General features: G+C 44.6%; 1 protein-coding gene across 1 annotated transcript in view; it reads right to left on the bottom strand.

Moving 5' to 3' along the window:
- Positions 1–17,672, bottom strand: part of LOC126485035 (pikachurin-like) — a 779,910-nt gene that overhangs the window by 165,388 nt on the left and 596,850 nt on the right. Inside the window, exon 10 of the mRNA XM_050108640.1 lies at positions 7,213–7,349. Coding sequence (XP_049964597.1) covers positions 7,213–7,349 — 137 coding nt within the window. The remainder of the gene's footprint in view (positions 1–7,212; positions 7,350–17,672) is intronic.

Genomic DNA, 17,672 nt, shown 5'->3' with positions numbered 1-17,672 from the left:
ATCACATCTCGTAATCTATAAGCCGATGCTGACCAAAGTAGTGGTAACCACACTCACATAACGTCTTGCACACGTTCCGAGTCATACATCGTCTTTGGAGGGCCTCGCGAGGGTTCTCGTATTTTCGATAGAACCGTACAGACTAAACTATGGGATGACCAACTGAGAAGATAGGAGACGAGCCACGCTGCACCCCAGTGCGAAGCAACTTAATGGCTCTTCCAGCGTCTTTCTTTGTGAGTGGTCTTGACTGTTTTGGTTCTGGCTGGTGGTTTGTGTATTTCGCATACTGTGTTTGACTCATAGGGAAGCCGTATCGTACATCCAGCACAGTATCAAACTGCACACTTTGCGACAGGTTCTTGGTAAAACAGTATGCATAGTTGTCTTCTAGAGGTTATTCTCTATGATAATGGACCAAGTAGAGTCATACAAAGGCTCCATACTGCTGACGGAACGTTCTAACTAGCTCAAGATGAGTGGTCTCAGGAATTGTGCTGCAGTCTTCTGCTGATCAAGAAGAAGCATTTCACTTTGGTAGAGGTTCAAGAAATACGTTTATCTGGCGCCCTCGTGCTACATGCTCCAACCATGTGTAAAAGAATCCATATATATATTCCCTGGTGGTCTCTTCTGGGATGGCAGCATAAAAAAGCCAATACGTAACTGTATGTGTTTTGTAGGGACACAGTACAACTACAATTAATAGGTACGACATCCTTTAATTGTAGATGCAAGATTTGCGTTGTTCTGAAAAAATGGCAATGCCCTACCGTAGAATGGTGGATATGCAACCTGAGCACATCATGGTACCAGGCCGTCTGTTCGCTCCCTGAACTCCAGTGCCGTCCCACACACATACGGAACTGTAGAGCAAATGTTTGCTGCCGAAACGACGCCACCATGGACCACTTTTCACGTCAGGTAGGTGCTCTCGCAACAGTAGGAGGCGATGCCGTAACCTGTGTACGACTGTCTGATTTAAAGTATGTGAAATAGTTATACACCAAAGCGCCAAAGAAACTGCTACAGGCACGCGTATTCAAATACAGACAGAACACGGCGCTGCGGACGCAAAGCCTATATAAGACAATAAGTCAATAAGTGTCAGGCGCAGTTGTTAGATTGGTTACTGCTGCTATAATGGCAGGTTATCAAGACTGAGTTTCAACGTGGTGTTACAGTTGTCGAACGACCGATGGGACACAGTCTCCCCGCGGTAACGATGAAATGAGGTTTTCCCGTACGACCATTTCACAAGGGTACCGTGAATATCAGGAATCCGGCAAAACATCAAATCTACGACATTGCTGCGGCCGAGAAAGAAACGTGAACAATGACGACTGAAGAGAATCGTTCAATGTGACGGAAGTGCAACCCTTCTACAAACTGCTACAGATTTCAATACTACACCATCAACAAGTGTCAGCGTGCGAACCATTCAAGGCCCACTGGATTATTCTTGATGACTGAACTACACAACGCTTTACGCCTCGCCTGGTCACGTCAACACCGACATTGAACTGTTGATGACTCAAAACATGTTGTCTAATCCGACGACTTTAAAACTGTATCGCGTGGATGGACGTGTACGGGTATAGAGACAACCTCATGAGTCCATGGACCCTGCATGTCAGCTGGTGACTGTTCAGTCTGGTGGAGGCTCTGTAATGGTGCGGAGCGTGTGCAGTTGGAGTCATATTATACCCCTGATACGTCTATGTAAGAATCCTGTCTGATCACCTGCATCCGTTCATGTCCCACGGACTTCGGCAAAACCTGCAGGACAATGCGACGCCCCACACGTCCAGAATTGCTACAGAATGGCTCCAGGAACACTCTTCTGAGTTTAAACACTTCCGCCGGCCACCAAACTCCCCACACCTGAACAGTGTTGAGCGTATCTGGGCTGCCTTGCGACGTGCTGTTTAGAAAAGATATCCACCCCCCTCGTTCTCTTACGGAATTATGGACAGCCCCGCACTATTCATGGTTTTAATTCCCTGAAGCACTACTTCAGATATTAGACGAGTCCATGCCACGTCGCGTTCCTGCACTTCTGCGTGCTCTCGAGGCCCTACAAGATATTAGGCAGGTGTGCAACTTTCTTTTCAGCGTAGTTCCTCTACTTGAGTACTTCATGTCACTGGTAGAGAGACGAAGCACACAATACGTGGCGCCAGTCACCCCGTACGCCTTATTCCTGTATCACTGTGTCAAGTGTCACATAGGGCCTAGGGCACTTTTGGTGGACACACTATCGGCATGAAGTTTTGTTTCCAAAAATCCGTTACCGTAAGGTTATGACTGATTTTATGCCAGAAATAAGTACTATACCCGTTATTCTGTATACGATGTACAGTTTACAGATTTTTGCAACATGCTACCGTTTCCCAAAGGGCAGGCTTACATACATGACGTAATAAGTCACGAAAAGAATATTTTTCTTATTTCTGTGCACAGATAAGCAATCTCAGAAAGAAAAAGTTGTGTCTACAAGATGAAAAAGTAATTTTTGTGTAGATAACATTGTAGAAAAACCAAATAAGGAGAACAAAATATTTCGGCGCGTAATTAAACCATATCGGAACCTTAGGCAGCAAAGCTAATTTTAACTCAGAAACAAAGAAGGAAACAAAAGATATTTGCTTCATATTGTATGTATACTGAACAGAAACTCGCTTAGGCGTGCACTACGAAGTTTATTACCTGGTTGAAAGTGATATTGCCGCCCGTTGTGGCCGAGCGGTTCTAGGCGCTTCAGTCTGGAACCGCACGACCGCTACGGTCGGAGGTTCGAATCCTGCCTCGGGCATGGATGTGTGTGATGTCCTTACGTTAGTTAGGTTTAAGTAGTTCTAAGTTCTAGGGGATTGATGACCTCAGATGTTACGTTCCATAGCGCTCAGAGCATTTGAAAGTGATATTAAATATTTTCTTTTGCTTTTTAGTTTCAAATGAGACTATGTCGCGAATTATTTGTAGGTAAATTAAATTTTCAGTGCATTCATCACGATTGTTCAACAGGAAGAAGTCTGACACAGTTTAACTCGTACAGTTAGTTTACTTTCACGGAAGAAACACTTTGATACGTTATGATAGGCCTCCACTTACGTATGCTTGTTTCCCTCTGGCAATATAAAGTGCGTATTGTAAAATGTTTTATTAAATAAAACTGCCGGAATTTGTCACAATGTCGAGGCATCCTAGAAATTCAGTTTTTGATTAGGCTATTAGTTGGTTACGAGTTCTTGTTTATTAACTCAACAAATAGATTTGACTAACAGATATTTCGTTTAAAGGGAGTTTTCCTTTGTGTTTGTGCACTGGCATTGTCTTTGAATGAATTTGTACTGAAACGATGACTACCAAAATCCGTGAACTTTGATCATCTCTCTATTTGCGGATACAAAACATGTCTTTTAAAATATTGCGCCTCTAAGTAAATTTTTAAGTGTGGAGATAAAATGAATACCGATTAACGGCGATCTTCTGGCCGACAGTAAGTGTGACTTGGAACATCTGCTGACAGGAATTAACTGCGCAATTACCCAAAATATGGCCAAAGAAAATACGAAGGTGATGGGGAGTAGTTATTAGCAGAACGATGACTTACCCAACATAGAGACTGGGAACGACACAACGGGGTATGAAGTGTGCTATTTAGGGAAGCGAGAGTAGTCAGGCCAGCTGAGTCAAGGAAGGTAGCTGAAGTAGAATGGCATAGGCGAAGTAAGGTTCCTGAAATAATAAGTCTGCTGGCGCCAGATACTGATCTGAAAAAGGAGTAAGTCACTGAAAGTGCACTTATGGCACAAAGCAGATAGTGTCGGAAGTTCCATGCGGCTTTCCGCGGATGATGCTGTAGTATACAGAGAAGTTGCACCATTAGAAAATTGCAGCACAATACAGGAAGATCTGCAGCGGATAGGCACTTGGTGCAGGGAGTGGCAACTGACCCTTAACATAGACAAATGTAATGTATTGCGAATACATAGAAAGAAGGATCCTTTATTGTATGATTATATGATAGCGGAACACACACTGGTAGCAGTTACTTCTGTAAAATATCTGGGAGTATGAGTACGGAACGATTTGAAGTGGAATGATCACATAACATTAATTGTTAGTAAGGCAGGTGACAGGTTGAGATTCATTGGGAGAGTCCTTAGAAAATGTAGTCCATCAACAAAGTAGGTGGCTTACAAAACACTCGTTCGACCTATACTTGAGTATTGCTCATCAGTGTGGGATCCGTACCAGGTCGGGTTGACAGAGGAGGTAGAGAATATCCAAAGAAGAGCGGCGCGTTTCGTCACAGGGTTATTTGGTAAGCGTGATAGCGTTGCGAAGATGTTTAGCAAACTCAAGTGGCAGACTCTGCAAGGGAGGCGCTGTGCATCGCGGTGTAGCTTGCTGACCAGGTTTCGAGAGGGTACGTTTCTGGATGAGGTATCGAATATATTGCTTCCCCCTACTTACACCTCCCGAGGAGGTCACGAATGTAAAATTAGACTCGAGCGCGCATGGAGGTTTTCCGGGAGTCGTTCTTCCCGCGAATCATACGCGACTGGAACAGGAAAGGGAGGTAATGACAGTGGCACGTAAAGTTCCCTCCGCCACACACCGTTGCGGAGTATAAATGTACAGGTACATGTAGATGTAGCACTGTACGGAAGCTAAAAGTCTATTTTCGGTAGTCCAGAGACGAAGAAACTAGCAGTATTTGAAATGTGGTCCAATAGAAGAAGGTTCGATATCAAATGGACAGGATAAGGACGTGAAGCGTCCAATAAATTAAGGTATCTCGTTACTTCATCGAGGTAATCACTTTAAGGTTCTACTTAACTGATATCATTGTCAGACTGTAACTATGACAGAATTTGTAAAACAATGTAAGGAATACAGCCTTCATCTTGTCACTTTTTTGTCTCACGTCTCGCAGAATGTCAGCACGCCATTTCTCGGTCTCTGTAATGCTTTCATTAATATAGAAGTAATTAACATGTGCTATGTTTTCATTGATTAGAAAATACACCACCCACTTTACTAATAGTATGTACAGATTTTTGCCGGCCGCGGTGGCCAAGCGGTTCTAGGCGCTTCAGTCCGGAACCGCGCGACTGCTACGGTCGCAGGTTCGAATCCTGCCTCGGGCATGGATGTGTGTGATGTCCTTAGGTTAGTTAGGTTTAAGTAGTTCTAAGTTCTAGGGGACTGATGACCTCAGATGTTAAGCCCCATAGTGCTCAGAGCCATTTGAACCGTTTGTACAGGCTTCTTTCATGTTTCAATTTACAATGATGTTGGGAAGCGATTGGTTTGATGACGTGTCGAATGTACGCCATCCCAGCGCCACTGATTGCGAATTTCATAAGTCGAACTTTGCTATCTAAATTTCTTGCCACGAAGTCCGATTCCTGCTTTTCTTTGTGTAACATGTACGTTATTCCGTCACCCGATACGTCATATTATCACAGTCCGTGATCTCCAAGCTTTTCTGCTCCCCAATTACAACTCTGTACCTGACTGCAACGATAAGAATGATAACAGTAGGTAATAGAGCAATTTTGACCAATCAGGAGACTTAATTTCAATGTAAATTGAAATTCTCATTATGTATCTTTCTTAATTACACTCCTGCTGTGGTCACTGCAATTTGTCCCACTTCCGAACATTTGGCTTTCAGACGAATTAAGTCAGAGCGTTTCCTTTCACGCATTCTTTTTTAATGTGGTACATTACAAAAGCTATTTAAAGGAATGAGCAAGGAAAAACGTCAACGGAAAACCGCTGCCAGAAGAAAGAACGGGCCAATGGAACCTTCTCTGTGATACACAGAAATGGTGAGAATTAGTATGGGTTAAAAATATTGGGAGTAGTCAAAGATTGGAATATGCAAAGCGGATTATAGAGGCATGGGTGATAGGAACCGAAAAGAGAACTCGGAGGATGATAGTGAAGTCTATTGTTGTCTTCGTTCCCAACAACTTGGCACTGCTGCCTCCAGCGGACGGATCACCGTGGACAGTGTGAAGGACCCTCAGTCTTTAAGACGGTGAAGTGAGATTGTGGGTGTAGTCCAGCGCAGGGGTGGACGTTTTGGTGATTAGAAACTGCACTTCGTCCTATCTTCTTCCCTAGCAGTCCACATGCTCGAAATTAAGTTTTGGGTTGAGCGGGACCCTTGTCTGTATGAAGTGGACGACACTGTATAACGATATGTTTACGTAATGTGTATGCATAAACATGCAGTTACAAATGTCCCCGTTCGTAGTCGCTAATTATAACAATATGTTTACTTTTGTGCTGTAACATATAGCTATAATCAGCGGTGAAAATATGTTTGCGAACGTCGACCGTGTGCGGCTGTCTCTTGTTGGATCGTCTGATCAGTCGGAAGTTGCATTGCATAGGAGAGTAAATGCCTATTCAAAATATAATTATTTTTGGATAGCTCAACATGAATTTCCTAAGGGACCGTAATTTATCACGCATTTACCAGTAGAATATGGCACGGAGAAAATATTTCGCCGCATGCAACTCGCGTCCGATTTCGACGAAAGAATTCGTGACTGTGAACTCTCTATTTGGCATAAACAAAATTAAATAACTTCATGAAGGAGTGAGACGTAGATTCTATACTAAATAAATAGTCCATACACCAGTTCCATTTAACTCTGAATTTATAGCAATTAATAGATGAACTTACACTGCAATGAAGGATTTAACATGGCTGTCGTTTTGACTGGCACTACTCTTCTCGTAATGAAAATAATTGGTTTGACGTTTTCACATACACGTCGCACAATAAATCTACTGCTATGCAGTATTGCACATTTAGTATCGCACTTTTACCTTACAATAAAATAATATTATTTTTAACAATAATAATACGGCGGCAAGTCATGCGCGTCCGACACAAGTTACAAGAGACAAGAGAAAATATGAGTAACTGTTCATCGAGAATATCTCGTACATCAAACAAATGTGTAAAAGTGTTCTTCTTCTGTCCGTTTTTCGCGCCGCGGTTTTCAAAGTCATTAACTCACTGTATCTCTGACAGCGCTTCGACAATAAACACGTTACGTCACAGGACGTTCACCTTTTACATTCTCGGAACATTATTTGATAACTGTAGCTGTTGCCGAGCGACTGCTCGATTAGTGAATGGTTTAAAATGATAAGGCAATCCCATAACTGCCGCCTTACCTGGAGGTCGATGCGCGTCTCGCAGTAGTCCCCCTGGTAGCCGAGCGGGCAGAGGCAAACGGCGGAGTCGCCCGTGGCCAGGCACTTGCCGCCGTGCTGGCACGAGATGAGGCTGCAGCCGTCGCCGCCGCACTCCTCTGCAACACGACGGCCGCCGACCCGTCACCACAGCACCTCCACACCTCACACACCTGCGCACTTCTGCCAGCCTACTATCTCTGCCACGTTACGCCAAAACGTTCTGCGTCAACTCAATTTCTTAAATAAAAATATGGCATTTCGGTCTTAGATCGCTATTTTTTATTTTCAGTGACCGGTTTCAGGCTAGCTGCCCATCTTCAGATCATATATTGCAGTTACAGAGTAGCTTGTCAGTACAGAACAATCGGTTCGCTGTCATAACAGCTGAAACCGGTCACTGAAAATAAAAAATAGCTGTTATGACAGCGGACCGATTGTTCTGTACTGACAAGCTACTCTGTAACTGCAATACATGATCTGAAGATGGGCAGCTAGCCTGAAACCGGTCACTAAAAATAAAAAATAGCGATCAAAGACTGAAATGACATATTTTTATTTAATGAACGATCGCGGAAATCCCGTTACGACAATCATGTCTAGTTTTGATAAACGTAATTTCTGTCCTCTCGTACTGAAATATATATTTTTGTGGCAAAACTATGTCAATCAAAGAAGTAAGATATCTGTAAATAAATTTCTGTTTTGTGTGTGAAAGCACATAACACAATTTAGTTATCCAGGATCATCAGATGCCATGGGATCCTTTGATCCAAAGCTACTTGGTCATATAGCGAGGAAGTGCACAGTTTAGCAGCAGCTACCACGAAAAATCTGAAAAACCAAACACGAGATTACAAAATTTTAATAAACGGATTTACATTAGTGTATACTAAACTAAGGTGACAAAAGTCATGGAGCACTCTTTAATATCGTGTAGGACCTCCTTTTGTCCAGTGTGGTGCAGCAACTCTACATGGACTCAACAAGTCGTTGGAAGTTCCAGGCATTCTGTTTTTTTTCCCTTTATTGTGATTTCATTCCCCTGTCCCTTAGGGGCAGGGAAGGGCTGTCAGTGGCACAATCCGCAGCTCTTCAGTCGAGTGACATGACAGCTAAGACAAGAATAAAATGTTACATGTATAAGGCGATAGAAAAGGGGAACATAAAACACAATAAGGGGAGATAAAGGAGGTAAAAATACACTGACATAGAGACTTTCATAGGGGGACACTTGAAAAAAGTCACCATAAAGTTAGAAAACACAGTTGGCGATTCTTAAAACACAAAGAAGATACTGAATGCATATGCACAGGTTAAAAGTCGGCCACAGTATTATTAAAAACACTCCAGAACAACATACTTAAAACCCACTTGGAGTAAACACGATAAAGAATAAAACTGCCAGGTCGGACCTCCCAAGGGAGAGGTCGGAGAGAATGGAAAAGGAGGGGAGAGCAAGGGGCAGCAGGTGAGGCGGCGGGATGAAGAGAGTAGGGGCGTCAGCGGGTACACTAAGAGGCAGGAGACACTTGGGGCAGGAGATGAAGAAGGAAGACAAGGGAGGAGGGAGTGCAGAGACACTGAAGGGGAGCACAAGAGAGGGAGGGGGGTAGGAGGGGAAAGCCGCTCTGAAGAAGGGAGGGGGAGGAGCGGGAGCCTTGAGGAGGAGGCAGATAGATGGGGTTAGAGTTGGTAGGAAGGGTAAATGTCAGGGCAAAGCTCATCACCTGGGAGGGATAGATGGTGGAAGTTGTGTTGGGAAAGGAGGCGGAGGTTGTGGAGATGAAGAGAGGGTGGGGCACAATGGTAAATACACAGCAACAGGCTGGGGGGTGGAGAGGAAGGGAGACACCAGGGGGTGAGGGGGATGGATGCGGCGGACCATATATAGTGTGCAGATGTGTTCAAGGAAAAGGAGAAGGTGGGGGAAGGGGATGAGGTCGTAGAGGATGTGCATGGGGGACAAGGCGGAGCACATAGTGTTCGAGGATTTGGAGGGATTTATAGAACCTGGGAGGGACGGAAATCCAAACTACACTGACATAACAGAGGACGGGGTGGATCAAGTATTTGTAGGTGTGAAATATGGTGGAAGGATGCAGACCCCACATCCGGCCGGACAGGAGTTTCAGGAGGCGGAGTCTGTTGTGAGCTTTGATTTTGGTGATAAGGAGATGGGGAGTCCAGGTAGGGTGGCGGTCGAGAGTGAAGCCAAGGTCTGGCATTCTGCTTCCATAGCCATCTATAACTGCGTATGTTTTCCCAGTGCAGGATGTCGTACACGACCTAACCTCCAGATTATTTCCCACAAATATTCGAAGGGATTCATGCTGGGCTATCTGGGTTGCAAAATCATTCGCTCGAATTGTCCGAATGTCCTTCAAACCAATCGCCAACAGTTGTGGCCTGATCACATGGCACACTGTCATCCGTAAAAATTCCATCATTGTTTGGGAACAAGTAGCTCGAACGTTAGCTGTGGTATCGATGCCACGGCGTTGGTACAAGTTCTTAGGTTGGCACTACGAGAGCGGAAGATCTTCACCGAGGACAGCGCCCTCTAGCCGACGCTGTACAGCTCTACGAGCGCCACTCCACATTCAGCCCATTTGATCGCGAGCAGAGGACCTAGCAAGATTGTTTCAATTGCTTAGTGGGCGAGCCACTACAGATTTTGCCTTTGTAACTTCTACTCGATGTTAGCTTTGATTGATGTATGGCTTCCCACCTACGTGCTCATCTCAGCCAAGTTAAGTAACAATTTATGTATTCATATTCTTCCTATAGTAAAGGTGCTTTAAATTGACACGCAGTACCGAAGTACTTCACCTTTTCCTGCTCCTGCTCGCGTCCTTCTCTCTCGGCCTGTTTTGCAGAATCAGTTCACAGGAGCAGATCCACGCGCCGCCTATCCAGGCGGGATACAAAAGTACCCATTTCCAATCAGTCATCTGTTCAATGAAGTTTCGGTATTGCAGCCAGATTATGTTGACTTGTTGCCACAATATTTCACGTGCAACCGTCCAGCCATCTTTAGGTGAGTGTCCGCCACTAAAGAGTGCAAGTTCTTTTTTTCTGTATTGTATTTCAATGCCCCATATGGGGCGTGCTGGCAGCAGCATAGGCACCGCTCTTCGGCAGAGAGACAGACAGTCAGCACAGAAAAGGGAGACATTTAAAACAACATAAAGAAGGAAACAGACACATAAAAAGGGAAACATAATGGAAGATAGCGTAAAAAAGGCGGTGACTGTAAAAATGATGATAAAAATCTAAAAACACAGAAAACCACACGATGTGATGACTGCAAGTTTCCGTCATCGGCTTTATGGAAAAAACTGGCGCGGGAACGCATGCGCATTGGCGGCCGTCACAGGAGTGTCCTCTATGAAAATCTGCGCCCTCTGCAAATACCGTCCCATATGTGAAGCAAAGGCGCATGCGTAAAGGTGAAACTACATGTCCACCATCTGTCGGAACGCGAGCTGGCGTCGCTAAAACCAGATGTCACATGTCACCAGACGTGTGATTGTGGATAAACTGTTTTCTCTTAGAAGAAATTAGAGAGATCAGCGAGTCGAAAGCCTTATGTAGTTGAAAGCAGCTGTCACGATTTACAAGAATTTCCACAAATTCTGTAATTACTGAATCCCAAAAATTTCTCGGTGGGGCCAAGATTTTTGTGGCAGAATAATCCATGGAGCGTCCTGCGGTAATACAATGCTCAGCTACGGCCGACTTAGTGGGGTGCGAAAGGCGAGTGTGGCGTTCCTGTTCAGCGCACCTTTCAAGTACAGCAGAGCGTCGATTAACCGAAGTAACTGGGGGAAATGGGTGTTCGGAAAACTGATTTGTTCGCGTAATCGAACTGTACATGTTTATTTGCCAAAAAGAAGTACTGTACAGTAAATTTATTCATAAAAACAGGCATCTCTTTTAGTATTACAAAGTAGCAAACCAAAGCAACTTCAGTAGGAATATATGTGACATAGTTTATTAAACAAAAATATATACATATTACATACACATTTTGCATGAACAATACACACAGTATACAAAATTAAAACTGGATAAAGTGGTTGCAGATTCACCTTCTTCTAACCTTTTAATAATCTAGTACTTGCCCCTCATAGAAAGGACAACACGTTTACGTTTAAGCATTTTGTATCGTCAAGTTTACTTCTTCACGCAGCAGCGCACAAGTGGTCGTAACAGAGAACAGAAGGTGACTGTTTGCACCGTGAGAAGCTCTTCTTGGGGGCGCGCAATCCTTCAAACTGCGCGGAGCGGCACGCGTCAAGTCTAAAGGCGGGTCCACACTGAGCGCGCCGCGCTGCGCAAAACGGCTGTGCGCGCCTCTGCGCACTCAGTGTGGACGGCGAATCGCGCTGCGCAGTTTTCCGACTGCTGTCGGTACATCAAAGGAAGTGGTGCGTTCACGCGCACTCAGTTTAGACGGGGCTTCGGCTCGCTCCATCTTCAGACCATGCGCGCCCTCCAACTGGAACACAGTGCGCGCCTCGGAGCGACGCGGCGGGGCGCGGACTGCGCACTCCTCTCTGCTCAGTGTGGACCCGCCTTAAGCTGGCGCAGCTGTTGCTGTGAACAGCTTTGATACTGCCGCTACTTCTACTGCCAGTGCCAAGCCGACAGAAGCGTGCTGATTGTGGAACCACAGCGACTGGCGGCTTGGCCTGTTAGCAGCGCTTTGTGAAGGCCACATTAGAAGCAATGTTCCGCCAGCGTTGGCCCAGTGCGGCGACTACTGTGGGAAACTTGGTTTGGGAGTGAGGGGGATGATGGACGGTAGGGCGGGAGAGTACACAGTTCGGTTAAGCGGTCGTTCGGTTAACCGACGTTCGGATAATCGACGCTCTACTGTACTATGCGTATCGTCTGACCTGTATAAGCTTCTGCTATAAAGCCGACGCCGGGAAATTGCAGTCTCCAGTGGAGGACACTCATCTGAAGATGGTTAGACGACTGCCAGCCGAAATATTGTAGCAAGAAGTCAACGCGGTCCGGCTGCAATCCCGAAACCTCATCGAATACTCAGTGCGCCTGCAGAACTTCAAGAATCACACTCATTGGTTCTGTCGAACCAGAGGGCTCAGTGCATTCAAGTAAACACAGCCACACCAGTATGGAGCCACTACAAACTACCACATAGCCTTGTTGACATCTTGGATCCGTGCCCTCGTGGGGTCTGCGCCACACTCGAACCTTAGCATCAGCTCTTACTACCGGAAATCGGGACACGTCTGACGAGGGCACGGCTTTTCAGTCGTCTAGGTCCAGCCGATACGGTCACAAGCCCAGAACAGGAGCTACAGACGATGTCGTGCTGTTAGCAAAGACACTCGCGACGGTCGTCTACTTCCATAGCCCATTAACGCCAGCTTTTGCCGCCCAGTCCTAACAAATACCTTCGTAGTACACCACCCATTGATATCTGCGGTTATTTCACGCAGTGTTGCTTGCCTTTTAGCACTGACGACTCCACGCAGACGCTGCTGTATCCGGTCCGTTAAGTGAGGGGCGTTGGCCACTGCGCTGCTAGTGGTGAGAGGTAATGCCCGAAATTTGGCATTTTCGACACACTCTTGACACTGTTTGTCTCGGACTATTGAATCCTCTAACGAGTTCCGAAATGGAATGTCCCATACGCCTAGTTCCAACTACCATTCTGCGGCCAAAATCTGTTAACTCCCATCATGCGGCCATAATCACCTATGAAACACCTCAGTACAAATGAACATCCCGCCAATAAACCGCCCTTTTGTACCTTGAGTACGTGATACTATCGCCATCTGTATATGTGCATATAGTTATCTCATACTTTTGTCACCTCAGTGTACTGTAAACAATGCGTTACATAATAATGATCTAAACTTTAACGAAGGATCTATACGCAGAATAAAAAGGGTGTGGAACAAGAAATCATGTCTACTTACATGTGAAGAACTTAGATTTGTCACTCATACTTTTCAGCAGTTCTGCAGGAAACCTACCGAAATGGGAAACTGCAGAAGAGTAGGTACATACCTACGGTTAAAGACCTATTTTTCTAGAGCATATCAATTTCTTCTGTCTAGAGTTCTCTAAATAAAGATGATACTTCCTTTCGAATGAGACTATACAGGGTGAGTCACTAACTATTGCCACCAAGAATAACTCCGAAAGTATGATGGGTGCTGAGAAGTTTGTGGGACAAAAGTTGCATGGGGCAACGGGGACAATAATACGACAATGGTTTTCAGTTGCGAGGTGGGGTAGCTTCAGAGATGTGAAGGACAACTTTGTTTTTCTAAATCGGATGCTGTAGTTTGGTACTTATTTTCTGATACTGGCTTTCGAGACGAATACAATGATATGCAAAAGTAAGGCCTTTGAAGATCAACGAAAGTCACAAATGTGGCATGAACGTCTATTTACAGAAGGTGTTCGAAGTGATGACCATTGGTATCAGTGCAGTGCTGCAATTTTCTTATCATGGATTGAGTGCTATTCCTTATTACATAGGCACTAAGCACATGCTCTGGCAGTTCACTCTCGCATACCTTCAGGTGTAGTAGGAACGCCGTTACAAACAGTGTCTTTACCAATCCCCACAAGAAAATCTACAGAGGCGTTAAGTCTGGTGAATGAGCTAGCCACCACACATCTCTTCCGCGTTCAATCCAACGATTTGGGAATTGTCTCTGCAACTCATTTCTAGCCATCAGCGAAATATGTGCCGAACACTCATCGTATTAATACCACATTCTGCTCCTTGTTCCTAAAGGTATTTCTTCCAATAATAGACCTAATGTTTCTTGCAAGAATGTGGTGTACTTTCAACCATTAAGATTTCCTTCGATGAAACAGGGCCTATAATTCTATCCTCCAGAATCCACACCGTACATTCACCGACCACGGTTTTTCGTGTTCAACTTGCCGCAGCCAACATGGATTTTCTGTTGCCCAATAATGCATGTTATGCAAATTGACATTTCCATGGTTCGTGAACGTAGCCACGCCAGTAAATAAAATCAAATTAATAAACGTGTCATCCCACTGAACCTGAAGTAGAGCCCATCGGCAGAATTCAATCGACACATACAAACATTACCAGTTAATTTTTGGTGGTGACTGATATGGTAAGGATGATATTTACGGCGATGCACAACACGAACAACAACACTACCCTGTCTCATGCCAGATTCCCTTGATATTTGACGCTAACACTAGGATCTCGAACCACAGTGGCAAGAGTACCAATTTCTGTTTCCTCGTTAGTAACTTTCCTTTGTCGGATATGTTTCCGATGCGTTAAAGATTCAATTGTTCTCAATTTATCATAGACATATTTAAATGTACGATTTGTAGGATGAGTACGTTCAGGAGATCTTTCAGTGTATAAACCTCTAGCTCTCACTGAATTTCGTTGGCGTTCTCCGTAAATGAGAAGCATATCGATTTGTTCTTCGAAGGAAAGCTCATTCACATTTGCTTGATTCGACGATACTAGTCTTACCGTTCTTATTACTGCTGTTTTGCGAAACCGTCGAATAGTGTTTACGAGTACATGTCAACGACACGTTAGATGGATACGCCGTATTCGGCGAATATTTACTATTTGCAGGATATACGGGAAGAAATTGTCAGAGCATGTGCTTCGATAAGTGCCGAAGTCATAAGGAATACCACTCAATATATGACACGATGTTTGCAGCACTGCACTGGTACCAATGGTCATCACTTCGAACACCTTCTGTAAATGGACCTTCGTTGCTTCAGTCAGGAACCGCACAGCTGCTACGGTCGCAGGTTCGAATCCTGCCTCGGGCATGGATGTGTGTGAAGTCCTTAGGTTAGTTATGTTTAAGTAGTTCTAAGTCTAGAGAACTGATGACCTCAGATGTTAAGTCCCATAGTGCTCAGAGCCATTTGAACCATTTTTTTCCCCTTCGTTGACCTTCAAAGTCATTACTGTTACACATTATTGGATTCGTCTCGATAGCCGCTACCAGGAAATAAGTACCAGACTACAGCATCCCATTTAAAAAAAAACAAAGTTGACCTTATTATCTCTGACGCGACCCAACTAGCAACAAAAAAACAACGTCATATTATGGCCGCCGTTGTCCCATGCAACATTCTCCCGAAAACGTTTCAGCTACTCTAATACTTATGGAGTCATTCTATGTGGCAATAGTTAGTGACTCATCTTGTATCATGCATATATGCAGTGATTGCAGAGCTAGAAATTCAAAAAGACTTGAACAGCGGTCTGTGTGAAGTTAACCGCTCTCACACATATTCTCTAGAGTAGGATTGTTGTTTGTTAATGTACAACGTAACCAAAAACATGATAACACAGGATTTACTAGAATAGAGGCATGCAAATAAAATACAATTTGGGCTTTTAGTATCTGAGGTAGTGGGGATCATTCTCATAGTAAAGACAGCACGATTTACACTCTGCACATAACCCAGAAGGCGGCACGTAATTTGTCTTCAGTCCTAGTACTTTAAAATGTTCCAGTTCAATGGATATATGGCTATCTTCTGGTAGTCTTCTGGTAGTAAAATTTCTGTCATACAGGAGCTCAGTGTAACAAACTCTCTGCGCTGTGTTTTGTTGCAGTTGCCCGTGTCGCCCAAATTTTCATTACGTTTTGTCAGAGGTCTTTCGATAAGAAACTGTTAAGGTAGTCGAAGGCTTTACACATTACTCTTATGACAGTTAAACCAGAGTTATTCAGCACCTTCTACTCTATAACCCTTCGCTTTCTTTCAAACAGGTATTCAGTAGTAACTCCTTTTTCCGAATTCCTTTACAAAAACTGTATACCATGGCATCGTCAACTATTCGACTACATACATGCCCTGTAGCGTCAAAGAAACTGGTACAGGCATTTGTATTCAAATATAGAGATATGTGAACAGGCAAAATATGGCGCTGCGTTCGATAACGCCATAAAAGACAAGTGTCTGGCGCAGTTGTTTGATCGGTTTCTGTTGCAACAATGGCAGGTTACCAAGATTTAAGTGAGTTTGAACGTGGTGTTCTAGTCGGCGCACGAGCAATGGAACACAGCATCTCGGAGGTAGGGATTAAGTGGGGATCTTCCCGTACGATCATTTCACGAGTGTACCGTGAATATCATGAATCCGGCAAAACATCAAATCTACGACATTGCTGTGGCCGGAAAAAGAACCTGCAGGAACGGAATCAACGACGACTGAGGAGAATCGTTCAACGTGACAGAAGTGCAACCCTTCCGTAAATTGCTGCAGATATCAATGCTGGGCCATCAGTAAGTACCAGCAAGCGAACCATTCAACGAAACATCATCGATACGGACTTTCGGAGCCGAAGGCCCACTCGTGTACCCTTGATGATTGCAGGATACAAAGCTTTACGTCTCGCCTGGGATCGTCAACACCGACATAGGACTGTTGAAACTGGAAACATGTCGCCTGGTCGGAAGAGTCTGGTTTGAAACTGTATAGAGCTGATGGACGTGTACGGGTATGGAGACAACCTCATGAACCCATGGACCCAGCAGGGGACTCTCCAAGTTGGAGGAGGCTTTGAAACAGTCAGGGCCGAGTGCAGCTGGAGTGATATGGAACCCCTGATACGTCTAGATACGACTCTGACACGCGACACGTACGTAAGCATCTTGTCTGTTCACCTGCATACATTCATGTCCATTGTGCATTCAGACAGACTTGGGCAGTTCCAACAGGACAATGCGACACCCCACAAGTCCAGAATTGCTGCAGAGTGGCTCCAGAAACACTCTTCTGAGTTTAAACATTTCTGCTGACCTCCAAATTGCTCAGACACGAATATGATTGAGCGTATCCGAGATGCCTCACAAGAGATCTTCCCCTCTCTCGTACTCTTACGGATTTATGGACAGCTCTATAAGATTCACGGTGTCAATTCCGTCCAGCACTACTTCAGACATTAGTTGAGTCCATACCACGTCATGTTGCGGCACTTCTGTGTGCTCTCGGGGCCCAACATGATACAAGGCAGGTGTACCAGTTTCTTTGGCTCTTCAGTGCATATAATGTACGATCGTATGTGTTATCAAGCGAAATTTGAGACTGGATTCAAGAATTTTTGGGTAGGAGGATGCTGGAAGTTAATTGGGGGGGAGGGGGGGGGGGGAATTATTGTCACATATACAGACAACTACGGACCTGCCCCAGGGAAGTGTGTTGGGAACCTGGTGTTCATGCTGGATTTAACTATCTTGTAGGTATTCCAAACTTTCCACAAACGATGCAGTTGTCTATAATGAAGTTCTGTCTGACTGAAGCTGGGTACATATTCACTCAGATCATGATAAGATTTCAAAGTGGTGCAGAAATTGGCAACTCGCTTTAAATGTTCATAAATGTACAACTGTGCACTTCAGCAAACGAAAAACACGCAGGAT

Source organism: Schistocerca serialis, chromosome 6, assembly GCF_023864345.2.
Source record: "Schistocerca serialis cubense isolate TAMUIC-IGC-003099 chromosome 6, iqSchSeri2.2, whole genome shotgun sequence".
Taxonomy (NCBI): domain Eukaryota; kingdom Metazoa; phylum Arthropoda; class Insecta; order Orthoptera; family Acrididae; genus Schistocerca; species Schistocerca serialis.
Note: the sequence above shows the minus strand (reverse complement) of the source record. Positions and strands in the feature narration are given on the sequence as shown.